Source organism: Polypterus senegalus, chromosome 3 (genome assembly GCF_016835505.1).
Source record: "Polypterus senegalus isolate Bchr_013 chromosome 3, ASM1683550v1, whole genome shotgun sequence".
Classification (NCBI taxonomy): domain Eukaryota; kingdom Metazoa; phylum Chordata; class Cladistia; order Polypteriformes; family Polypteridae; genus Polypterus; species Polypterus senegalus.
Genome location: NC_053156.1, coordinates 137,375,232 through 137,402,323, shown reverse-complemented (window position 1 = coordinate 137,402,323; position 27,092 = coordinate 137,375,232). Strand labels below are relative to the sequence as shown.

Genomic DNA, 27,092 nt, shown 5'->3' with positions numbered 1-27,092 from the left:
TGTTCTTAGATATATGCACTTTATTGTGCTGGTAAAGCAGTATTTTGTGAGTAATAATTATGAATCCTAAAATAATAAACTTTAGTTTAATGAAAAGTAAGTGACCTGTTAAAATCATTAGAAACCTCATATGAATCACTGTAGCATCTCAGATCGATAATCAATCTCACATAACCACAGTATTTAAGCAGTACATCTGACCTACTGGCAGATGGGGTTTTTAAACGAAACACAACACTAGTGACCTTAATCAATAACAGGCCTTAAACTGTGTACTTGAGCTAAGGTGCGATTTGAAACAAACTGAACCAGATTAGGAAGGATATAGGCAAGACAAAGTTATTAAATTTGATAATCCAACAAAGTAATGAATTAAAAAAGGAACTCAACCAAACCTGACTTATGTATTTGTAGTGCTCTTCACTTCAATTGTTTGAAAGAGAAAAATTGTCCATGATTGTTTTGGAATTTTTTGGGATGATTGCCATTTTCTGGGATGGGATCACAAAATAAAATGAAACATGTGGTACCAATCTTTAGCTTTGTGGATATTTCTATTTTTTCAGGAGGATCTCAAAGAGCTCCCACAGTCTGAAAAGAATGTGAAAGGATTTGGATGGGAAAGGAAAAGGTAAAGGAGATTCATCCTCTTGAATGAAGATAAAGCTTTCTTCCTCTCTGTGAGTTCCAATACATGATAAAATAAAAAAGGGAAAAGACAGGATCAGGGGCAACACTGAACCAGCCTTCATTCAAGCACACATGATTCTTGGGGATTTAGGAGCTTGTCTGCCAGTAATAAAAGGCTGAAACTGAATACTTGGAAAGATTAATTACCTAGATAGGGCATGATAATGCAATTTAAATGGGAACGTAATTAAAGTGCACCGTCCATGAAAATTATTCATTGCTGACGGATTCGGTGACAGACAAATCAGAAGGCATTTATAGAAAGCTACAGGTTAAGTGCAGCAAACCTTTTCCTTGTGAGACCTCACAGTTTTCTTGCAGCTGCTGAGTTGAACCTCACTGACCAGCTCTCATCAGATTACCGCATGTAGAGAAAAAAGATAAAATAAAAGGCTCCCAGGTAATGTAAGGCAAGGAACAAGAGCTTCAAAAGAGGATCCGTTTAACTAGAAAATTACACCACATGCCAGCAGTCAGCTGGGAATCTTCGGATTCAATCAATCCATACCATTTAATGCCGTAATGGCAAGTGAGACCATAAAAAAGCAGCAAGTGATAAATCAATAACCTTATCGCTCCCCAGAGTGTTATGCTTACAAATGTATTGGACAATATCCCTTTTGTAGTGATAAAATGACAATATAAATTACCACAGACATGTCATGAGAACTGTGCAAGCGTTAAAGTGAATGCTTTTTTGCACTTCGCTTAAATTTCTCTCTTATTAACTAGTCTTCATTTTATAGTTTACATATATCATACACTTTCCGTACTATGCACAAACAATAATGGATTAAAAATACAGTATTTAGGACAAGCATTACTTACAGGATAGTAGTTTTTCTAAATTGCTTAAACATAATCTTTAAATGATTATCTGCCTTCTTAAAACAGTGTGTCAAAAACCCATGCTATTAACTCTTTTGCCGATAACATTACATAACCTCTGCTTTCACACAAAATGCAAATGTAAAGCACATTTTTGCAAACCTATAAACACAAATTCCACAATGCTGACATAAAATCAATGAAATTACGGCTTGCTAAACAAAATGGATTACATTGTTTTCAATTAGATTCTATCATTTTCACTTGCATGAATACATTTCTTTGTTGCACAAACCCTTACATGCAAAATACTTCAAATAACTAGCAATATTTTTTTTTTCTAAAGAAAAGGAAAGTGTGACAAGCAACATTATGTTCAGTCAATTCTTTGGAAGGTTTCCCATATATGAAAGTCACCAATCACGCTCTATGTCAGTCGCTGCTAACAGGTGTAAATTGCGAGAAATCAATTCTCATAAGCACATACTGTATATTGCAAAGTTCCCAGTAGATTGTGTTGATGAGAATGGAGCAACATACAGCTGTCAAACAAGGACAAGATTCTGGCCTTGTCAGAGAAATGAGTGTCTGAATTTGTGGTGATATAGTGGGGTTATGGAGGGGTGTAAGAATAGAGAATGGAAAACTAAAGGAATATTTCAAATCTAATTCAGGCCAAAAATGTATATCATGTAGTCAACTATGGCCTAAGTATGGCAAAGGCTGATGAATATAGTGCTGTCTCATTTGTACAATTTTTCTCTTGCTTCAAAAATATGTGATAAAAAAACTAAACAATGTAAAGTATTACATACACAAAGTTCTTACATTACTGTATCATTGCAAACTTGTTCACAAATAAAATCGTAGAATTTACAGTAAAAGTTATGGACTCATGAATTCACATTGTGTACATTTCTTGAATTGAACAAGTACCCCATGATTTTGACAGAGAATACACCAAACTCACCACACTCCAATCTTTAGACCCTACAACACAAAACATCTTCCTTCTTGGTGGGCTTTCATAATACTAGAATTAGCGGGGAGTAGTGAGCCCTGACTTGCCAAAAGGTATTTTGGGACAATGTCAGTTTTCACCTCTCTAGACTTGTCAAGGAATCTTTTGCTGCCCAAAAGCAGGCATCAGTGGAGTTCCCACCACCCTTTTCATACTTCCTTGACCCAAATGATCACATTTTCTCAGTGTACAGGTAGAAAATTTATGACCACCAGCCCCATCACCAAATGACTTTATTAGAACAATGCATGCTACTTACAAAGGACTTCCCGGTATTTTGCTGCCTTCATTTTACCATCTACCGTTACAAGAGCAGAGCAGAGAAGAATCCACACATCATTAAGTAAGCTACTATACCACCATGCTTCACAGTGGGGATGGTATGTTTTTAATAATGTGCAGTGTTTGGCTTTCATTATAATTGAGACTTAACATGATAGTTGAGACTTACCAGCTGTGACTGTAGCTGGAGCATGCAAGAAACATTTTTCCTTTACTCAATGGAAGGCAAAATAACATGTGACATTTATGAAATGTTGTGGCCTAAGACAAAGCAGTTACTAGGGGGGCAATGACATGCTACTGTCATATGTGTCCATTTAGTACTTCAAAGTACTGTAATTAGGTATGAATAGGTGTTGAATGATTACTTCCATTTGACTATCTACTGCAACATTACATCCATCCATCCATGCATTATCCAATCCGCTATATCCTAACTACAGGGTCACGGGGGTTTGCTGGAGCCAATCTCAGCCAACACAAGGTGCAAGGCAGGAAATAAACCCTGGGCAGGGCACACACCCACACACCAGATACACACTAAGGACAATTTAGGATCACCATTGCACCTAACCTGCATGTCTTTGGACTGTGGGAGGAAACCCACGCAGACACAGGGAGAACATTCAAACTCCATGCAGGACCCAGGAAGCGAACCCAGGTCTCCTATCTGCGAGGCAGCACCGCTACCACTGCGCCACCGTGCCGCCCGCAACATTACATATTTAAAAAAAAAAAAAATCCTTATTCTATCAGTGCAATGCAAGATTGTATTTAAAAAGAAATAAGAATAATGTAATAAATCTAAATATAATTGACAGTGGCATTATACAATCTGCAGCAACTAATAAAAACTGCAATAATTCTATAATGTATAGGAGCACAGAGTACCACAGTGAATTCTACTGCTATAGTACGTCACAGATATAACATTCTTGGTCTGAATACCATGGCTGGTTGTTGTCTGTGCGGAGTCTGGGTAGTTTTTTCTTTTTTTCTGTGGGAACTCTGGTTTTCTTTTGAAATATCTAAAGATATGTATGTTAGTTTTCTTTGCAATTCTAAGGTGTCTGTGTGTGTGTGTGTGTGACTGTGTATGTCTATGACTGTTCCTTGTCTTGCTGAGATTTTTTTTTTGCCCTTAGCAGTGCCAAACTGGGCTAGACAGGTTTAAGAAGGTTATGTTATATATATGAAAAATAATAAATATTGGAAGTAAAACATGAAAGTTTCTATATGTACAAATCACACGTAATCCAGACATATGTCATGCATAGGGCTCTCTTTCTTACTACAACTGAGGCTTTCTGTCTGAAGTTCTAGACTACTAGTGTTGACAGTGTTTAGTAATACAGATCCATCTATAGTACTGTCACTATGTTATGGCATCGGGCATATTTTATGTTTAAATACAAATTGCTTTATTAAACACTTTAGAATCTAAGCTCTCTACTTCAAGGTCAGAATATTTTTATTGGTCTACTGCATTCTTTTTGCTGCTTAGTTAATTTTGTTATTTTTAGTTCATTTGTTGTCAAGCATATACAGTATACGGTGCCAGTAGCTCCCATTGAAAATGTATATTTCATGAAGCGTTGCTGAGAAGAGAACCTACACAGAAACCAGTGTCAGAAAGAAAATATGGCTACAAGACAGTTGATTGATTATGTTCAATTTATGGCTAAGAAGTAGGTTTATGCAATGTATTCTACTAAAGAAACACAATAGGCGCCTGAGATTTCTCCACCCTTGTGCATGTCACAAGGGCATCTGAAGGAATTACAATAAAGCCTGACTGTTTATATAAAAGGACAGATGGCCTATAGATGTCATTGAGATGTACTCTTTAAACAGGTGTAATTGCTTCTGAGTCTGAGGGGTGGCAACAGTGCAGGGGTACTTTGTTTCAAAGGACAGCACAAACTTAAAACATCTGCATGATTATTTCTCAGAATTGGAGCAACAAGAATTACCCTCAACACCATTAATATCCTCCTGTTCCATGACCATTCATATAAAGAAACATAAACCTGAAACAACTGAAAGTAATTTATTCAAACAGTGACCCTGCAATACCTATTGCCCTATTAATTAAGCCTATGAAGATAGCATATTAGAATGCTATCCATTCATCCATTTCTTAACCCATTTAACCAGTGCCTAAGTCGCACAGGGTACAAAATTAGAATCAACCTTAGGCATACTGTGCCAATATAAACTGGATGAAAACAGAAGTACCCACACAGATACATGAAAATATTCAAATTTGTTTAGCTTTTAGTGTAATTCTTCAGCAAATTACTTTTTTTTATTACTTAGATAGATTCATTTAAATATGCATTGAATTTGTATTTCATTAAAGTATGCATTAGAAATTCAATAAAAACATTGGGTACATTTAGGTTGCACAGTATACATCCTATCACACCTATCTACTGTCTACTGTCTCACTGGCTGGTGAAAGCTCTGAGCCTATGACTCTATGACAGTGTGTCTTTTTTCTTGTATGCCCTCCTATATGCAAGATAATCTATAAACTGCTGTAGCTATAGGTGAATAACAGTGAATCTACATTCTTTAAAAATTAGAGAACACTTTGATTATATGTCACAACTATTAACAACAAAAAAGTTGTCAAAAAGATCTGAAAAAAAAATTTATTTTTCCACCCTCTAACCCATGTAGTAAATCGAAGAACACAGAAAGTCAGTGCTTATCTCTGCAGTAATGGGTATAAGGCAGGGGGCAACACTGCACAAAACCCAGTCTACTACAGGACACACATCTACTGGGCCAATTTAGAGTTGCCATTTAGCCTAAACCAGAACATCTCTTGGACGTGGTTGGGAAGACCCGAAATCCATGTAGACATGGAAGAAAGACATAAAATTCACACAGGTGGTGTTCCAGCCATAATTCAAGCACATAACTTTAGAGATGAGCAGCTAATTACTGCACCATATTAAAAAGGACATTTATCTTATCATGAAATCCACAATTCTGACTAAAAGCCAATCCAGAATTTTAAATTGAATGATGTAAACTCCCTATAGTCACAAAAGGGTAGGAATATACAGTAGCTGCAAGAATGAAACATGAGCAAAAAATTCACACACAAGCAAAACTTCCAGTACACAGACTAGCAGGTTTCTGACAAAATAAATGCTGACAGCACTTTAGAAACAAGGTGTTAGGGAGGGAGGGAAGCAAGAAAGTGCTGTCGTTACTTAAGTGACAGTAGATCACGTAAATATTAACTTATTACATGGTTCATGGAAGCCTGTCATGCATTTAGACTGCCATATTCCAATGTGCACAGCCACTTGTGAAAAAAAATCATGTAGTGCTAAGGAAAAAAAGTGATAATAATAACCATGTGCCATTTACAAAGGCCATTCTTTTATTTTGAATAAGCTGTAAAATACAGAAAATTCCTAATGTTTTAAAAAACTGTTTCCCTTTAGTATTCTATATTATTTATTCACAATTAAAACTAAAAATGTGCATATTTAAATGTGAAAATGTAGCTATAGCAATACATAATGAATAAGCATACACCATTGTTTGTAAAGGTTTAACCAGGTTAACCAATAAGACATACTTTGTATAAATGAAGGATTTATTGCACCTGAACTACATTTTTCAAATTTCTACTTAAATCAACTGGATTATGCATGTACTCTGCAGACTTACTGAAATGCAAAAATACATTTAAAACATCTGTTTCTATTCATAGCAGAAACCATAAAAATTGACATTTAGGTGAATCCCATAATAGCATTTTGCAGAGCCCTTTCCCTTTAGAATTTAATATGCTTATGAAACATAATAAAATAATGCATTATTGGAAAGATGGGCAACAGGAGGTCTGCTGTGCCATGTATCTCAATGTGAAATAAGAATGAACAATTACAAACATTGATTTCCAATTATTCTGTGACTAGTAGAAGCTCTGTTGTAACACCAGAGAATATCATGTTCTCATTTAAAGCACTTGTGCTTTACTGTTAGTTCTCTCTGCAGGTATGTCTTACAAAAGGCAGGCGTCAGCAGGAGTAATCAATTTCTGCAGCTTCTTTTTCTTGTCTTTGCTCCTTCTTATTTATGCTATTTGTTCTTCTAGCTAAGGCAAAGCAGAACTGTGAATGCCCTTGTAAAGTACACTTTATTCTGCATTGCTGATTGCAGATACTTTGAATACATTTTTATCCAGGTATATGCTCACATGACCATTGCTTTCACTGTGGAAAAATGCTTTCTCAGTAAAAATGAATCTCCCCTGAAATCCATTTTTGTTAAAGATTTTTTTCCTTTACATTCATCAGGAATGTGAACCCAAAAAGTGAATGGAAGCAGCACTTACATTCTGAATAAAATGTTTTGGTAGTTCTTTCCAAAGTTGGAAGAGTAATCCTTGAAATTCTAAAAAGAAAACTCTTTGTTAAAAGTAACAAAAATCTTCATTTTTTTCCATCTAGAATGGCTTTTTGCAGAAGCCAAAAAAGAAGTTACTATTACAAAGGGTTTAATGAATAATATCTTTTTTTCACCTAGAAACTTTTCTTTTTAAAGATATAATTACGTCAGGATAAAAGCTCACATCATCATGGGAAATAGCAAATGAGAACATGAGTACAATGAACTTTTCATCTGCTATCAGTCAAAGTTTGTGACACAAGCAAGGGATCACTGAGTGATTACCATCTGTGAACATCAACCTGCAGGTAACCCTACTCTATCCTTGCTACTAAAGGTTAATCAAAAAGAAAAAATAAAGTGTTGGGTTTAATTTTGTAGTTGTTCACACCAATGACCTCAAGTGATCCCAGGAAGTGGTCAGTTTTTAGATACTAAGGCATTCCAATTAAAACTCGCCCATGCGTTTCATTCCCAGCCTACAGAAAAATGAAACTTCAAAGGTTCTTTGACTGTGGTACGAGAAAACAAGTTAATATCACATTTAGCCAATGGACAAATCATTGTTTTAACTGATTTATAATTGCTTTCAATGTTTTCTTCTTTTTCACGAGAATTCTGTGTAGGCTATTCTAGTAATTTGATGGCCTGCTTTGTCATTTTCTGTGAAACTACATGGAACTCTCTTGCTGACACAAAGCACTATAATAATAATAATAAAAGCAGAAGTATTGAGACATTAAAAGTTCTGCATATATTTTAAGAAATTATAAACTCGGTAAGATTTTTTCGTTGGATTTCATCACAGTTACTTTTTGGCAAATAAACATTTCCCAATGACAAGTCACAACGATTTTTACAGTGTATTGCTGTTTAGAATTATCAGGATCACACAAACGCATACCTATAAACATGATAAAATGAGAACATATTTTTCTAAGCTTATGTGCAAGATCAGACTATCACAATAAGGATAATGTTTCAAAAAGAATGTTTTACATGCCACCCTTTAACCCACAACTGTACTTCTTTACAGCCAATTAAAATTATTATTTCTCTTTTCAAGCAACATTTTTTAATTAAAAGCCAACAGTTAATTAAAATACATCTTTTACAACAGAATATTTTATTCACAATGACACAACACTGGAGGTACATCAGAGATAATTAGGACCCCTAGTGTTATCAGCCTAGCGTTACTGATAAATGTTTCGTTGTTATTCACTTCTACTCACATTTGACAAAACATAGTTACAATTTGGGTCACTAATTACTTGGTGTCTGCTGCTGCTGATAATTATGAACCGTTTACATTAAAGCCATGGTAATTGTTCCTCACAGGTCTCCTTTTTTTGTGTCCTTGTGTCCTTGATGAGGCAGGCCACAACATGAGCACACGTACATCTTTGTCACATATATTGTCATTGAACATACATCATCCCATTCAGCTCATCTCGGATTCATTTTGCTGGCTAGTAGCAATTATCTCTCTCTTTGTGCTTGACCCTTTGGCAAATGGTGTACAAAGTGATTACAATCCCACCCCCCATGGCATTTCCATTTTTTTTTTAACTTAATTGAGCTTTCTATCTGTGCCTGGCCAAAACTTTGGCTTGGCTAAGTTTTATATGACAATTCATGAAGAGTTAACATTTTTAAATGTACTAAAACTGCCTTTGAATGATAACAGGTAGAATGCTATGAATAACAATAAAGTGGACTAATTTATTTGAATTACCTTTGTATTTTCAGTATGAGGGCAGCTTTCTAGTAGAACTAAATTAAAATTGTTAGAAGGCTCCTATAAATCATGGAGTTCTGTGTAATTACACAAGCACCTGCAGGTGGATGAGGTTACTTGGCCATGAAAATCTGTGTGACAGAGGTGAGATACAGTACCGTCTGTTTTCTGATTAGCACAAAGTGGTTTTGCATGATTAGAGGCTGCGTGACAGTGTAAAGGGTGGGAGACTGGAACAGCCCATCCAGTCATCAATCACGCTACTCTGTTTGTAAGAAGGTAGTGTTAGGACAGTCTAAAGGAAATTATCATGTCAGTTTCCATCCAGCCCTTTATTACCACCACGGTTTAAGAAAGGGAGTTGTAATCTGTTATGTAATTAGAGAGTGTAAAGTTGTATTTATTATGTATTTGAATTAAAAAACAGCGTTGCACTTTAACACATCATAATAATAAGTAGAGCTTGGTTATGCCGGTGAGGCAGACTGCATACAATGAAATTGTGCAACTACTTTTTGCTCATAGTGAACACTGACACTTTCACTATTTAATGTGCATTTGCTAAATAGGTTATTATGTAAGCCTCCTAAGCTATGTTGGAACTCTCTCAGCATCTAACTGAAAAAAAAAACAGATTTAATAATAGCACCCCCTCTTATGCAGTAAACTCAAATACCAGCATCAGGAAGCTTATCTTGCAATATGAACTCAAAGGTAACACTCCACTGAACATTTAGCAATTTGTACACTGTGCCCTAACTTCCAAACAGCTTGACTTAAGCCTCCAGGATTGTTCTCTCCTACAAATGATTTTCATGTACACATTTTATACACTTGTACAGATGAAGTTGATTTTGGCAGAAGTCAATGAGTGGTGATGTTTAAAAAGTTTTAAGTCATAAAACAAAAGTTCCCTTTATGGTTTGATTCCAGTACTGTAAGAGGCAAAGATTGCACATGTTGCCACTATGCCATCTGTGCTTGCACTGTGCCACTGTGCTTGCACATTCTCTTTACATTTTCTCCAGACATTCTGGTTTCCTGTGAACATTGGATAAGCTAATATATCTATATTGGCTTGGAACAAATGAGCAATGGTGTGCCCTGCAATGGACTTGTGTACGATCTGCACATGCTTTCTTCTCTTGTGATAAATGCTATTGGAATAGTTTGTGAGTCCCCATGACTCTATAATAGAGTAACACTGTTCAGAAAATTGATGGATGAATAGAAAGAGGTTTATGGCATAGTTCTGGCCTTAAGTGAATTATTACAATAAATTTCTAGGTACAGTTTCCTGTTTTAAATTCTCCATGATGTTAAAAAAGACCCAACTAAAGATAAAGTGCATTTTGTTCATGGCCCATTGCCTCTATAACAGCTTTGCTGAAGAAATTACTATAGTAAAATATGTCTTCTTTCGTTTAAAAGTTTGACTGAAGTTGTCAATTAACCTGTTTAATATTTATATTTAAAATAATGTTCAATATTTGTTAGGCCGAGCAGTTGGCATAATTTATTGTAAAAATAAGCTTTTAATTTGGTGTACTTCTTGCAGAAATGCAAGAATACATATAAGGTAATTATGGCTCCAAGGGTTGTAATGTAGATAAGTAATAGCAGTTCTACTAATCACATATTATTTGCATTTAGAAATGTATTGCGAAAAATCAGACAGAGCAAATTAGTAAATATAAAATTAAAAGAAAAATAAAACGCAAATAATTCTTTTTACTGCTTGCATACCCCAGGCCTATGAAAAATCTTTTGCTCAGCCTGTGATGCTGTAGTTTTGTAGTCTGTGAAAACAAGACTTGCGCTTTGATCACTGATAGGTTGCAATCCACAGCAGATGATAAAAGCTAATGCAATCTCACTGCCAATATAACTTGGCAAAATGCACTTTTTTGACATAAAACTGTTACCACATAATATGTTTCAAACCTACACAGCAAAATTGCTAGTGTTGAATTTCCAGTGTTACTCATGTCAGAGTTGCCTGGAGTTGATTCCAGTGTTCATTAAAATGTTATTAACACCAACATAGTTGAAAAGTCACCAGTAAGTGAGTTGTTTTATAGTGTTCCAATCAGAAAACACTGGCTAGAAGTTAATCAAAGCTCTTCCCATTCATTAGGCGGGGAAGACAAGTCCTGAGGCAGGTGAAATTACTGAGGTACAGAAATAATCCATAAATCGATTGGTTTTTGCTTTAATTTATGGTTTTATGAATAAGTATGTACAATTTGTTGTGAAATTTGCTGCATGTTAATTGTTTTAACAGTATTACCTTCATAGTTGAAATAGTTCATTGTTATCGTACTTCTCTTCTAGGCGCCATTTTACAATTTTGAAGAACTCCGCACGAGGTAAATGCATTAAAATAAAACACTGTTCAGTTTTATATCAGCTTCATATTTTTGACCCGTTTTTACCATAACTTAAATTACACAGATAACCCAACATTAACTTTGAATAGTATTACAATTCCAGTACTTGTCTGTGCAAGTTTTCGTGGCTTCTTTTAAAGCTAGGCTAAGTACATTTGTCTAGCCAACACCACTGAAGCAGACATGAAAACAGGGTAAAAACCGGGCTTCCATTTTAACGCTGACTAATTTGCATTTAAAATGCATGTATGTGTAGCGAGTGTGCTACGAGAAATACATTTAACTGGCATATACTTAAAACTTTTTAGTGTGACATGGTTCAGTGCAGTGGCGGACTGGCCGGTTGGAAAAGTCCTGTGTGCTGGTCGTGAACGTCTCCTGTCCAAGAGCCGTTTATGTAACTTAATACAAGTTAAAACAGAAAAAATGAATCCACAAAGCTCTAAAGAGATTTTTTTATGTTGTGCATACGCGATATTTATTTTAAACGCAAGTTGTTCTCATTTTGTGTGATTTTTTACTGTTTCTCATTCAGGTGTAAGTCATGCTTGTTAAAGTTCAGTTTTGGAACTCCAAAAAATTCATCAAGCTTCAAGATGGATTTACATATGTGGACTTCATAAATGAAGGTAAGTTTCATATCTGATTTGAGGTCTTTGCTGTAGTGCTTTTTTCATGCTTGGAGTAAATTTCATTCTTCATTTTTAGATCACCAATAAATTTGGACTGCCTTCAGGGACAGCTCTTCGTATTTATGATGACAATGAAACTGAGATTGAGGAGGACATTTTACATGATTTACTTCAAGCAAAACCTAACATGATGTTAACAATCAGAGACAACAATACTGGTAGGTTTGGTTCTCTTCTCTTTCATTTTGTCATATCCTCATCTCTTAGAATGCTTATTGTTCCTTCCAGAATTGGAGATATTAGCTCCAGGAAGCAGTTCCTGCACTGATAATTTGTCCTTATCTAGCCGTTCATCAAGTGACCTAGACCAAACAACGGAGCATCCGGCCAAGAGGTCTAAAAAATTTGAAGATTCAGCAGCTGCTGCCAAAGAGGTTTTAAATTTTATCTCTGCATTGCATTTGCATTTTTTGTAATTCTACAGCATCAAAACATAAATGTCATTGTCTTGCTCTGTTTGTTAGCATTGTCATATTTTGCCATATGGTCATATTATGTGCCCTTTAGTTATAACATTGGCCTCTCTCCATTTGTATAAGTTACTTAAAGTCTATATTGTTAGTCACATCTAATCAGTTAACAACTTTAAATACTGAATTCAGAACTCATGTATTTGAGTTGTTTTGAAGGTTGTCCTTGCTGCCTTAAACCACAAAGCTGGTGGCGATGCCATACTTGCTGAGCACAGGTTCAAAAACACTCTGACAAGTAAAACAAGGCGTGTTCTTGTCAACATACTGGTTGGACACATGATAGAGATGCATGGGTAAGTCCATTTATTTTTCTCCTATGTAATTTGATCTCAATTTAGCCTTATTATTCCCTATACTTTGCATAATTATGCAGTCAGGCAGTATTTGGGATGTACCAGCTGTTGATCTTAAAAATACTGGCTAAATACACCTTTCCTTTGAAATCCTTTCAATCTTTTTAAGGCGGATTCCTACACGGAACCAAAGGGAGCAGAATGCCCTTCGTATTGTGACACTTTTTCCAGCATTGCGAGATCCATACTCAAAGAAGGGCTATGTGAGTGTACTTGTTTTTGAACTCTATTGTGTATTTTGCTTTGACTGTGACCACAGTGATAAGTGAATGTTTTGTTTCTTAATTGTGCAGGAGCACTTCTATGATATTGTTAGTGGAACTGGCTACCTTGCCTGGCGACTAAAGACGGTGCAGAGGAATACATCTCATCGTGCTGCTAAGGGTGATACAGCTAGCTCTGACCTGGGAGAACCTCCCTTGAAGAGATCCATCACCCCTGAAGTACACTTTGATGAAGACGCAGTGAGAGAGGCCACTGCCTTGCTTCGCCATACTTCTGAAGATGGTCAGATCTTCTTTAAGATAAAGGAAACGTTCCATCACAGACATGGACTTGTCCATGACCCAGATAAAACCATGGATATTCTAAAAACATTTACCCGGTTTTTTGACACCAAAGGACTGGTAGGTTTATCCAGTGATTGGCATAATGTGAAAATAATAATGTGAAATTAACTAATGGTCCTGAAATGCATGTTTTTGGTGTTTTAAAGGTTAACCAAGACTTTACACTACTCTTCAATCCTGAAACAGCTAATACATTGCTGGAAAAGTGGGACACTGTATTCAAGCCAGGAATCATTGAGGAAGCCATGGGCTTGACTTTAACTCCTGCTGTGCGTTCCCTCATCTCATCAGCAAGAAAACAGACAATCGCTGAAGACAATTGCAGTAAGTTGTATTTCCGTATACTATTACCTTATTATTATATCAGAAACAAAGATTTTATTATTTTTTAGTTATAAGACCTGTGTAGCAACAAATGTATATGATGGGTTAAGGCTAATTCATTAATTCATCTTTGTTATTGTCAGAATGGGACAGTGACTTGGCCACTCTGCTTTTGCTCGTTCATCTCCTTCCACCTCAACCGGGAGGCAAGAGAACTGCCAAAATCAGTGCTGCTTATCGCCTTGTTGTGTATTATAAGGTAATGGTGTGTGTAAACTGTTTTTATAGATCCCATGTTCTTAGTAGGCCTAGTTGATTAATGTAATGCTTTCTTGTTTCTTTATAGTCTTGTAACAGCATTGATGAACATGTTCAGCAAAGAGAAGGACGGCAGCCATACATCCTTGCTGTAGGAAGAAGCCAAGACCAGATTGACAACTTTAATGTAGTCCTTGACAAAAATCTCATCCCCTGTCAGGTGGTTGGTTCCCTCAGTGCATTCGACGAGCTTTTCAAAGCTCACTTTGTTTTTAATTTAACATATGACAATGCACTCATAAACTTCTACACTTTCATACAAACAGCCATCTACAAAATAGTAGGCAAGACGGGAGAGTCCCCAAGAGTAAAATAGCTTCACGTTAAACTACTGAATGACTAATATTTGACAGATGACAATTATGACAGATGACAACATGTATGTGGTGCTTCTCCATTGTTTGATATAAACTTTTATACTGGATTCATGTCTGAGTGTAATTACAGACAGTAAGTTATTTAAGTTGTATTTAGTCAAATACAAAATGTTTGTATTGTTGACATTCTGAGGACAGTTTCATAATGATTCAGACGAGATGAGGCTTATTTAAAAAGCCCAGATTTTTTTTTTTTTGCTCAATAAAAAAGTTAAATATGTGTAGATTTGAATTATTAACATTTTTAAACCCTTAAGACAAGACAAGAAGAATTTAACTGAAATTCTTTTGTCCACAAATGTTACTAAAATGTCAACTTAGACTTAAAATTTTTATTCCAATGGATGCAGGCCTAATGTTAACACTGTTCAGTTTGCTTTCACTCTTCATATGTATGATGAACCCATAATCAGCGTTAAATCTGCATCAGTCAGGGTTTTTTATTCACTCTTTGTAGATATGAATCACACTTGTATGGTGTTAAAACAACACTAACTAGAGTTACTTATTTACTCTCCTGACTAAACGTTTCACCTTTAGTAAGAGTTAAAACAACACTATCGAGAGTTTATTATTTAACACTAACAGAGTAGATTGAACTACACTGAGATAGAGTTAAATTCCTTACACTGGAATGAGAGTTGAATTAACTCTGGCCAGAAAGAATTATATAAACACTGCAAAAGTGTTAATTTTAACACTTACAGAGTTGATTTAACACTGGTGATTTTACTGTGTACTGAATTCAATGGGCCAAAGCTCATCATGATAGCACTGAGCACATGGCAGTAAACAACCCTGGAGAGGATGCTAGGCTGTTGCAGTGCTTAATAATGCACACATCTGTGCTGTCATTTACACAGGACAATTTTGCAATCACCAGTTAAAAATGTTGACTGCCATAGTAAAAATAGTGTGGTGGATGGCTGGGCAATGAAAGGACCGGGAGAGGGACAATACCTTGCCCGGGACACGAGAGGGCAGCCACCCTGGTTTGCTTTGGAGCCACGGAGCTTGGAAGCTCACATCTGTGGGGGCCCGTGGCCTCCGCCAGGTGGTGCCTGGATGGTTTCAGAGCCATAGACCGCTGTACTTCCGCCACACCAGGAAGTGCTGCCGGAACAGGAACCAGGTACACCTGGAGTGCTTCCGGGTGCCCATGCAGCACTGCCGCCAAACCAGGAAGGGCTACATGAACAACATCAGGGAGCGCCTGGAGCACATCCGGGTGCATTACAAAAGAGGCCACCTCACTCCATTCAGGGAGCCAGAGAGGAAGAGGATGGAGCTTGTGAGGAGAGGAGTAGAGTCAGCAGAAGAATTGAGAGAGACAAAAGGAAAGAAGGGACTGTAAGCATTTTGTGGCTATTTGTACACTGTTTGGTGCTGTGTGCAGAAAGAAGCAAAATAAATGTGTGTGTTCTGGACATTGGGAGTCCTGTGTCTGTCTGTGATCCGGGCTTCTTCCACAACAGATACATTTGATATTGACAATACTGTTATTTTAATATACTAATTATGCACAATTTGTTAATGTGCAGAAACAAACAATAAAATTGTATATTCTCTAACATTCAAATGAACTTGTAGCTGGCACATGGAACAGAAAATTCTCCCAAATTATAGAAGATAGTCAATGTGTTAACATTACTTTACTTTAAATATAAATAATACTTTAAGCAAATTGTAAAAACATACAGTAGGAACATGAAGTAAAGTAATATTTTTCATGATTTCTCTTATACTTTTTAGCACCAAGGCATGCATCAAATGCGTACAGTAATAAATGAATGCATAATCTTAATTTTCTCATCATAGTCCTATATATTTCTACGAAAAACATTGAAAGCTCTTTTTATGGTAGCATTTAAAACACGTACCAGCTATGTTTACTATAAAGCTTAAATCTGAGGTCTCTTTCAGTAACTGTAGGCGTGTTGCAGTTTCTGACAGGAGAATTTAATTCAATTTCCATTTACTCTGAAAAGCAACTGAAGGTAAAGACAATGTTGTTATTCTGACCTAATTTAATTGCTTGGATGCACGATTTGTAAAGCATGAATATGAACCTGAGCAAAATAAAAACAACATTTACAGTTTCTCGGATTCCACCCAAAACGAAAGATTTTAGTTTAAAAAACAAGTCTTCCCTTCAGAGGAAATGACTGAGACAATGCTTTATGCCACTCTGACAAGCTGTAATAACTTAACCATTGACTTTATGGTTACTGCAGAACTAACTAACAAATCAAAGGCATGCTAGTATATCTTCAATGGTATGATTCCAACTCATTCTTTCCTCCAACATGGCATCTTTAGTTTTTCTGTACTGGCAGAGGGGAAAGTTTTTTCCTTTTTCTTCAACAAAGGCCCTAACACACACTTTTGCACTGTTCTGTCACAGTGCTTTATAAATAAATAAATATATATACTCAGCAAAAAAAGAAACATCCCTTTTTCCAGGACTGTGTATTTCAACAATAATGTTTTAAAAATCCAAATAACTTTACAGATCTTCATTGTAAAGGGTTTAAACAACGTTTTCCATGCATGTTCAATTAACCATAATCAATTAATTAACATGCACCTGTGGAATGGTCGTTAAGACCTTAACAGCTTACAGAAAGTAGGCATTTAAGGTCACAGTTCTAAAAACGCAGGACACTAAAGAGACTTGTCTACCGACTGTGAAAAACACCCAATGAAAGATGCCCAGGGTCCCTGCTCATCTGCGTGAACGTTCATTAGGCATGCTGCAGGGAGGCATGAGGACTACTGATGTGGCTAGGGCAATAAATTGCCATGTCCGCACTGTGAGACGCCTAAGACAGCGCTACAGGGAGACAGGAAGGACAGCTGATCATCCTCACAGTGGAAGGGCCCGGATCTCAATCCCATTGAGCACGTCTGGGACCTGTTGGATCGCAGGGTGAGGGCTAGGGCCATTCCCCCCAGAAATGTCCAGGAACTTGCAGGTGCCTTGGTGGAAGAGTGGGGTAACATCTCACAGCAAGAACTGACAAATCTGGTTCAGTCCACGAGGAGGAGATGCACTGCAGTACTTCAAGCAGCTGGTGGCCACACCAGATACTGACTGGTACTTTTGATTTTGAGCCTCCCTTCATTCAGGGACACATTGTGAAACATTTTTAGTTTATGTCTTATGGTGTTGACTCTTGTAGTGTTCATACAAATATTTACACATTAAGTTTACTGAAAGTAAAACAGTTGAAAGTCAGAGGACATTTCTTTTTTGCTGAGTATATATATATATATATATATATATATATATATATATATATATATATATATATATATATATATATATATATAATACTGCAAAACACCAAGAAATATTTTACAACACCGAGATACTCACATTGTGCATAGTGTTTTTGGTTGCTTGCTGTACCTGAGACTGTGATGATCTCTTTTACACTTAGAATTTTTAAATAACATGTAGAATGACTCTTAATTCATATGCTGGGAATATAAATTGATACAATCAAGAGTTCTAGCCAGAGTAATGATTAAAATATTATAAACAAGAGTAGTTCATTTTTAATCAAGCTTTCTGAGTTCCAAGACCAGTAAAAACTTCTAATGAGCCTGTTCATACATGATACTGAATTAGAAAACGCAAAGAGCAATTTTGCTGATTTCACAGTTCTCAAGAAGTATTTGGTATCCAGTTACTCATCTTTAATTAAATAAATACGCATGATTAAAAGAACAGTAGAAGCCTGCTAATTTGATTGTGTTCTTTATAGAAACATTTGGACATCTTAAAAACTGAATTTGATATAAAAAATTCTTTAGTTTAAAACTCATGCTGAATAATATGTTAAGAAGTAGTCAAATAATAAGGAAAAATTAAGCAAATAAAACTAAATGAATTTGAAAGTGCACCTTTTTTGTTTGTTTTAATGCATTTAGAATATTGTATACTCCTTTTCCTGTTCCTCTTATTTGCCTCAAATTGCACTTTTGGCTAGCCATTTGTTCTAAGGCACTACCTGGTAACACACTCACTCAAGTTTAATTACAGTCACAAGAATCACAGGCTACAAGAGTGGGAACTCATTAACTGCATATGCCATTTATAAAGTGCTGCCACCTAGTGGAATCTGGTTGTCTAAAATTAAATGCAAGTACCAGACCGTATTCCTTTTCTGTGCATTCACAGGCCATAGAGTCGTTTGCAATGAGATCACAGTTTCCTGATATTGGTTTACAGCCACCATAAGCAATGTTTATGTAAAACACCCATACTATGCACATTTTAGTTTATATTAACATTTTTGCGGACAAATACTTCCTAAGGGGTTGCATTCTTAAGATTGACCTTGACCTTACTCAGCTGCATTCTTTGCTGGGGGTGAAAAACTTTTATGCATTCTTAAGAATGACAGTAACTCCATTCACCTTAATTCTTTACTGAGGTTGAAAAACGTTTTCTGCTAAAAAAAATATGTTGGATCCGAGTTACAAAGTTTGTAGATACAAATTGCCAAAGATGTTCCAAAGAATGACACTGTGGTATACGTTGTAAATAGATAAGCTATATAAATTTTAACGATCACAATAGACACCTAATATTTTAAGATATATAGAAGGGAAAGCCTGAGCCTAATACTTGTCCTACAGAATGTGTGCGACTCATCCAAGCAAGAAAAAGTAACTTTTATATTTACATTTGACTGACTGGTTAAATCTGTTTGGCTATGAACATGCATTTAGGATATACAGTACTGTACACAATGCCTGCAATGTCAACTTAAACACAAAGAATACTGAGGGTAGATACATGTAATCTGATGAAGACTGCCGACCCAAGTAATTCTACCCAAGTAGAATTAGCTAATAGGAACATTTCCAATTTTTACAGGTTATCTTAAACTCTTATTGTTTGGAACTGGTGTGATTCCAGAGACTAGTGCTGGAATTTTAAAAAACCTTGTTACTATGCTGTGACCAATACATACAGAGTTGAATTTTCATTAGCTATGGGCCAAATAAAATCCATTGGGGACTCCTTTGACCTACCAGCTACTCCAAGAAGTGTGCAAGTATATACAATTCACATAGCAGACACAAAAGCAATTACATCAATCTATGTATTTGCAGAGTTTACTGGGAATTGAATCCAGGTCACTAGAGCTGTTAAGTAGACGCATTAACCACTCTACTACTTGACTCTCAAAATAATTTACATTTTGTTTCAGTAATTATATTGTGTATGCTAAATTACTGTAAATTGTTCTACTGAGATCTGAAACAGTGACAAAGTAACCTTTGCATCGAGAACATTCACAAGCTTCTACATAGTTTTAGCTAAACTTTGCATGAAAATACCACATTATATAAAATGAACTTTTATTTGTTTATCCTTAAGTAATTTGTGAAAATAAAATTACATTACAAATTCTTCACTTATAGGTTAACCTTTCTCATACAGGTAAATGATATGCTTTTACTACAAAGAAAAACAAAGCAATTAGAATTGCTTTACTACAAATGTAAAAATTGTTATATATTTAAAGATACCTAAGTCATGCTGGTCAAAAGAATGAAAACTGACATATTTCATTAAAGCCATTACTAAATACTTTCCAAATATAGATTTGCAAAAGCTATAATTACCTACCTACTTGCAGATACTATTTTTTCTCAGTTTCATAATTATATGAAATATGCAGTGTAATACTGTATTTGTTTTCCTATTGAACAAATTTTAACATTACAGTTCTATCATCACTCTTAAAACATACTACAAGAAAAATGTTCTGTTACAGTCAGCCTTTTCATAACCTAAACCTATAAATAATATTCTTTGCATTATTCTATGTTTTAGCAATCCATTTCTGAATTCATTCTAATCTTCTTTCTTCTATTTATGACTAATACAACACAAGAACCACTCTCACTCCTAGCATACTGTATGTATAGTTATTAATATTCAAGCTTACAGATCATCTTACCTGCTTGACTGGTGGCAATACTGACAGCAGCAAAGAGTCTCTGGTTGCGACTGAGTTCTGAGACTCCATTCACAGCTTCCACCTCAAACGTGTAGTTGGCATGGGCCAAAAGGTCCATAATGGTGACATATGTATCAACTAATCCAGATTGCTGGGGTACATATCCAACATTACTGCCACAGGGTAGACATTCACCCTGTTCCCAGCTGCATCGTCTGCATACAATCCTGTAGGTGACATCATTCCGGCCCCCGTTGTCTGCAGGGGGGCTCCATTCCAGGCTCACTGTAGTCTGGTTGATGTTGTAAATCAGGTTCTGTGGTGCTGATGGGGGCCCTTTGGTAGGGAGACAGGAAAGTAGCAGAATTGCTCTGTTACTATATGTGATTTAGTTAAACTGATGAAAAAATGATTTTCAAGTTGGATGCATATGTACAATATAGGGGAGGGGGTCAAAAAGGGTGGCACATTTGTGAAATTTTTGAGTTGTCCAAAAGTGGACATAATGTACTAATCCATGATAAGAATTAAAATACCTTCTTGTACATGTTCTATTTTCATTCTAGCCTAATGCTATAATTAAGAGATACAATACACATATAGTATATGTATTAAGATGATTATATTTAAAAAGCACAGCATCCAAAAGATTAATTGCATGAAAAAATTCTACTCAGTTTTTCAGAGAATTATAGGAATTAACACAAATTCTGACAAGTAGGGGTGCTATTAATTGTTATTAAGAAAGCAACTAACTTAAACTGGACAGACGTCATTAATTAATCCATTTTAGTGAAAGATGATACAGCTGTTTTACCCCCACACCCCTCCCCATATAGTGGTAAGGTGGGGAATACATGTAGGTAAACTAAACACTGGAAGTAAATAAAAATCATGAAACTGAAATTCTGGAGTGACTCAGCATGTACATGTTTTATTATTTTACAGGGATCTCAAATAATTAAAGAGGTTTGCTGATTTTAAGCAGCAGCCTCACCTGCAAAAACTTTGCTTTACTTACTTATTTTATTAATGAGATATTGCAATAATAATCAATGCTGCTTAATTACATTTGTATATGCATTACGTGTCTGTGCATACAAACAGTATACAGTATATTCATTCACCTTATCTAAACCCAATCTGTATTACTGGGGTGTTGTACCGTGTTAGCCATTATGAATGTAGTGAAAAGTCATGCAAAATGACACATTTTATTGGCTAACTAAAAAGATTACAATATGCAAGCTTTTGAGGCAACTCAGGGCCATTAGATCTTGCCTGAAGAAGGGGCCTGAGTTGCCACGAAAGCTTGCATATTGTAATTTTTTTAGTTAGCAAATAAAAGGTGTCATTTTGCTTGACTTTTCACTAAACCCAATCTTAAATTTAACTTTTAGCATAGGCATGCTCTATATTTATACTATAGCTCACAAAGGTTTCCAAGGTAAAGCTTCAAGCAGATGTTAGGAAACCACCAGAAGTGCACAATTAAGTTACATAAAGGCAGTTACTTTATTCCAATATTTCCTGTTACAAGAATAGCAGGAAGCTTTTGATGGCTTCTTAATTTGATTAGTTGTTTGAAGTATACTTTTTCTAACAATGCTATACATTAGGGAGCACAGTCCATTTTAAATGAGAAAGATTTGACAATTCATATATAGTAAGGTAAACCTTTGACTTACTGTATATTATCTATATGTGAAACTAGTATAGGTTTGTATCAGTGGAAAATTAGCTTTCAAGATAGAGCTTTACAGAGAAATGCGTTACACAGGAGAGCAAAACAGATTAAAAAATGTATATTTGCACAGAAAATGTTAAAAAAGCACTATTTTACTAATATTACACTGATAAGGGAGTTGGTTTTATTTAATGTGGAAATATGCACATGACAGTTCTTACTACTTGATGTTAATACAAGTGTTGTGAGTAAAATATCACTCGAATATATTTAAAGTTTATATTTCTTAAGATGGAAAACATTTTCCTATGTCTTTTTACAGGAAATAATTTTAAACATGAGCATCTTGTGTGGTACAAGACAGCTTTGTAATGTCTGCAGAAAGAAGTTCATATAGTAGTAGTAATAAAACCAAACCATTGTTTGCATAAATAATATTTTCTACAAAGACATTTTGCATAATTTTGGAGGTCTTGACGCATCAAGAAGTTAAATTGCATTCCTAACAAAAGACAACTTCTTCATGTTATTGAAATGCATTGTATTCTGGCAAGAAAAATAAGATCTAAAATCAAAATAAGATCTTAATCCAATACTTCTGTTTCAGATATTGCCTGACTTAGAACATTAATAATGAAAGGCAATTTCTTTGAAAATAAGACTAAAATATGTATTGCCTTTTATACAGTTTACAACACAGGCTCATTTGAAATACTGTGTGTGTGAAATATTCAGAATCATGGATTCTCTGGAAGTTTGAAATGCAATTTAGTGTCATTATTATCCAAGTAAAAATGAAATTCAATGTAAAATGTGATATGTTGGGAAACAAAATTTTACCTACACAAGACACTGAAAGTAGATAATTGAATAAAGTACATAAACTTTGCATGCACAGGCATGAAGTCAGCAGCGTCAGTGGTTGGGGGGAGCGGATTCTGGGGCTTTAGCCCCTGATGTCAGACATCCAGACCCTGCCCTTCGAATTTTGACTGCTCTAAACTCAATGGAGGATTCTTTCTTCGACTGCACAAAATTCCATCGGGGGTTCACCGCCTCACCTCACCTGCTCTTTCACTATCATCATTAAGAGAGGGGGAGAGAGGGGGCTAAGCCCCAAAGAAGTGCTAAAGCTTGCAACACCCATGTCTGCAGTATAGCATCTTGCATTTTTATCTGGCTGAATAAAATTAACCAAACGGTTACAGATGGAAAGAAGGCAGACTAGCAGTTGTGTCTTGGTGCTATCACAGGAAGCTATGATTAAGCTCTTACTCAAAACATTAACACCTTGTTTAAAAGGGTAACTAAATACAAAATACTTCTGGTCATCCTTCATTTGCTACATCAAAGCATTAAGTAGGTTATATCATTTGCTTTCTAGTCTGTACAGTAAATTCAAGATTATATAGCCTACTTCAGTTTATTATGAGGCACTTTTATGTAAATTATGTATTCACATATCAATAGACACATTTATATTTCTGACACATGTAGGCTAATAGAAGAAGGAATGTTTTCCTAAGGAGACAGACACAAGCAGAAATACATGATTCATTTTCAAGCTTTTATAGTAAATGATATCCAGTCACCTGAAGTGATACAGTACATTCCTAAATTGGGAAAAGGAAAAAAGGTACCTTTCACTGGTGAGAATCACAAGTCAATGCAGTAGCATTACATGCAATTCTGATATTCCGTATTGTTGGACATGACCTTCCTTATCTTAAATGAATGTTTGGGGAAATGATGACTATTGTAATTTAAAAAATATTAACTAATCTACAGTACAAAGAGAGATGATCTCACACAAGGAAAGAAGGGCATAACTCTAAATTCTAAGAAAACAGATCTTTTATAATCTAAACCCAGGATTTCTGTTTCTTATGAATGAGTACTGAATGTGACTTGATAAAATTTAAAAATGCAATGAAAATAAATAATCAGCCAAATTACTAAATAAATACAATTTCCAATGCATTAAATGTGGAAAAAAACTAATTAACCACTTCAAATAGAGAACTGGCAGATTCAAGATCCTATACTGGGGTATTACAGGCGACACTATTGGAGATAAGTTATTATATGCAATAATTTCCAAAAAAAAAAAGAAACAGAAAAGCTGTGCAGCCCTAAAAACTATTGAAATCCAAGTTTACAATTGAAACTTCCCTCATTAAATAAAAAGGCATTAGTTCTATTATCTTACATTCACATCATTACTTTAAACATAGCTACTACTCACAGCTACATATATACATAGCTTTACATATATAGCTTTAGCTTGTACTCACAGCTACAAATCAAAATATTAAAAAAAATGTTCTTTCAGATGACAAACTTATAGCTAACTATTTTCACTGACTGACTTAAGTCACATTACATTCACAAGATCACAACAGCTTCTTCAGAAAACAATATTGTGGAGGCATATGAAAGGCATTTAAAAGGACAACTGAAAGTGCAGCCTGGCCACAACATTAATAGGCTGGGATTGGGGTATAGTGTTTAATTCCAGAAAAAAGTATATTATGGAACCCTAGGATGCTGATGACACTGAAAGCTGAAAAACTGGCTAAGCTGGTTAGAGAATGTATACCCTTTCACAAATAAATAGTAGTAAAGGGATTTTATATCACATATCCTTGTTACATGATAACTTAAGAAAGAAATAAGTTGAAAAACAGACATTAGTAAACTAAAATCTGAGCAAGTGCATCCAGGTATAGGTCAAGGATAAAGTAGACAAAAGTGATTATCTACAAATAAAGATACCATGTCATTCATTGCACAGGGAGTGTTATTGAAAAGTGCTACTGTATATACATGTAATATATAAACATACATTCGCACACATACAGTATATACATATTCAAACACTGTACATATGGTGAAGCTGTATGTTGGCACAAACAGCAGCTGTCTAGTCACTGTTTAACAGCTCCAGAGACAGATTTATAACTTCCTAACTTATTTACACTCGATATGCAGTTTGTGCAAAGTTTTCTAATTCATACAGTAGTTCCTAGTAACACCATCAGGCCAACAGTGGCTATATGCCTCTAGCTGTAGCTAAATACACTGTATTGTACCTTCTGGAATCATTATAAGGATAGTCTGGTTTACATAAGCTTTAATTTTGTTAGAAGGTATATAGATATTCAGGATTTTAATGAAAAATAACTATGTTAAAATAACTAAGTGTGGGTGTGAGATTGTAGGATAAAATGTAATCTCCTTTTATGCTCCGTGCAGTAGAGTATATATGAATTTTTCTATGTTGGGTGTTTGGTAGAGATGTATTTAAACCCATCTTATAACCCAGTCTTGTTAACATGTATTCATTCAGCCACAATTGAATGTAAATATACAAATGTCAATGTATATCAGGACTAATTATTTTATACAGTTATGAGTAGCGAAATGTTTAAATAATAACTAGTATGACATTTTGCAAAAAAGAAGGAAAAAAAGCAATACATTTCAACCCAATGAGCCATTAGTGAATCAATTCAAGAACTTATTTTAGGCAAACCAGATTAAAAATTAAGATGAGAATAAAAATATTAAAATTAGTTTGAAAAAAACCCTAGACATTTTGGTAAGCATTCAAGCTTAACTATGTAAATGAGACTAAGATTCTTTATTAGACAAAAGGGAAACAATCTTTTTTTCTGTAAGTAAGTAACAAAATACATTAACGATTACATTTTTTTATAAATGTAACACATTACACACAGATAATGGGCAAGAAAATACAGCTAACTGTATTTTTAATTACATTATGGTAGTAACTGTTTTAGAATAATGCAAGGAAAAAAATCTGAGGTTTCAGATGATTCTGGTGGCCATTTTAGAAATGCACAAACATTTCCAAATTACTATTACCAAACTTTGTCTAATAAAAGCAGATTTAAAATCATTTATATAATCAGAAGGCTACATGTATATGTTGTGACCTTTAGGGGCTGTAGCAGAGCCAAACCCCCAGGCACAACTAAAGTACACAGTGCCAAACTTAAATGGACTATTTTTATTTAATAACACTATGTTTTTACAGGTCTCAGTCTACACAGTTCTATGCACAAGCCTTTCACTCAGCTGCTTTGCTCTGTTTTTCCTTCCTCCCCGACTCCTCCCAGGCAAGTTTTGTTCTTTTCCTTCAACTGCCCAAGTATAGTGGAGTGCTGCCTTTTAAACCCACCCCAGAAGTATTTCCAGTGCCTAAACCATTGTCTCCAGGAAGTACTTCTGGTTTGGGTGAATCCACCCTCAAAAAGAGTATTCATCTCCCACTAGCTCTCCCCGGCAGCGCCCTTGGAATGCTACTCCCATGCTACCCTGGGGGTATTCATACTGGGGCTCACCACAAGGGATGCTCTCACCCTGTATATGGGAGGGCAACCTGTGCATGGGAGGCAGTCTCCCACTGTCCCACATTTCTTCTGGCCCCCCACCAGGAAAGGGACTACTAACCATCCCAGTCGCAATGTTTCGCCATCCATTTCATTCATCCACTATGCATGCCCCCTCCTCCCCCCCCTGCCAGGGTGAGTGATTCCCATCCATTGCTTTTGTTATGCCAGTCATGGTGTACCAGATGTCACAGTACATCTCCATGCCCCCCTTCTAGCCAGGAGTGGGAATGTCAATCCTCTCTTTCTGACCATCCATAGAACTGGCCTCCTGAACATGGAAGGGAACAGGGTGCAGCCTGGCTGGGACACTGGTCAATCACATCACAATGTACAATATCTATGTGCCTACATTTACATATGTATAACATCAGAATATATCCATTTTATATGATAATATGACCCGTAAAAGAGAATAACTTGTAATATTCTTAGGTTTTAGATCAAGTTAATTAATTTCTCCTCTCTGAACAGCTTTTTGCAACTATCCCTAAACTCTGCCATGTCAGATGCAAAAAAAAAAAAAATAACAACA

At 35.6% G+C, this 27,092-nt stretch overlaps 1 protein-coding gene across 3 annotated transcripts in view; it reads right to left on the bottom strand.

Annotated features, from left to right (window-relative positions):
- The window catches only part of epha7 (eph receptor A7), a 139,906-nt gene that overhangs the window by 69,676 nt on the left and 43,138 nt on the right, over window positions 1-27,092 (bottom strand). For 2 of the 3 annotated variants that reach the window (XM_039747974.1, XM_039747975.1), the window contains one exon: window positions 20,456-20,791. The exons of the other annotated variant lie outside the window; for it this stretch is intronic. In XM_039747974.1, the coding sequence (XP_039603908.1) occupies window positions 20,456-20,791 (336 nt within the window). The remainder of the gene's footprint in view (window positions 1-20,455; window positions 20,792-27,092) is intronic. 3 annotated transcript variants of the gene reach the window in all.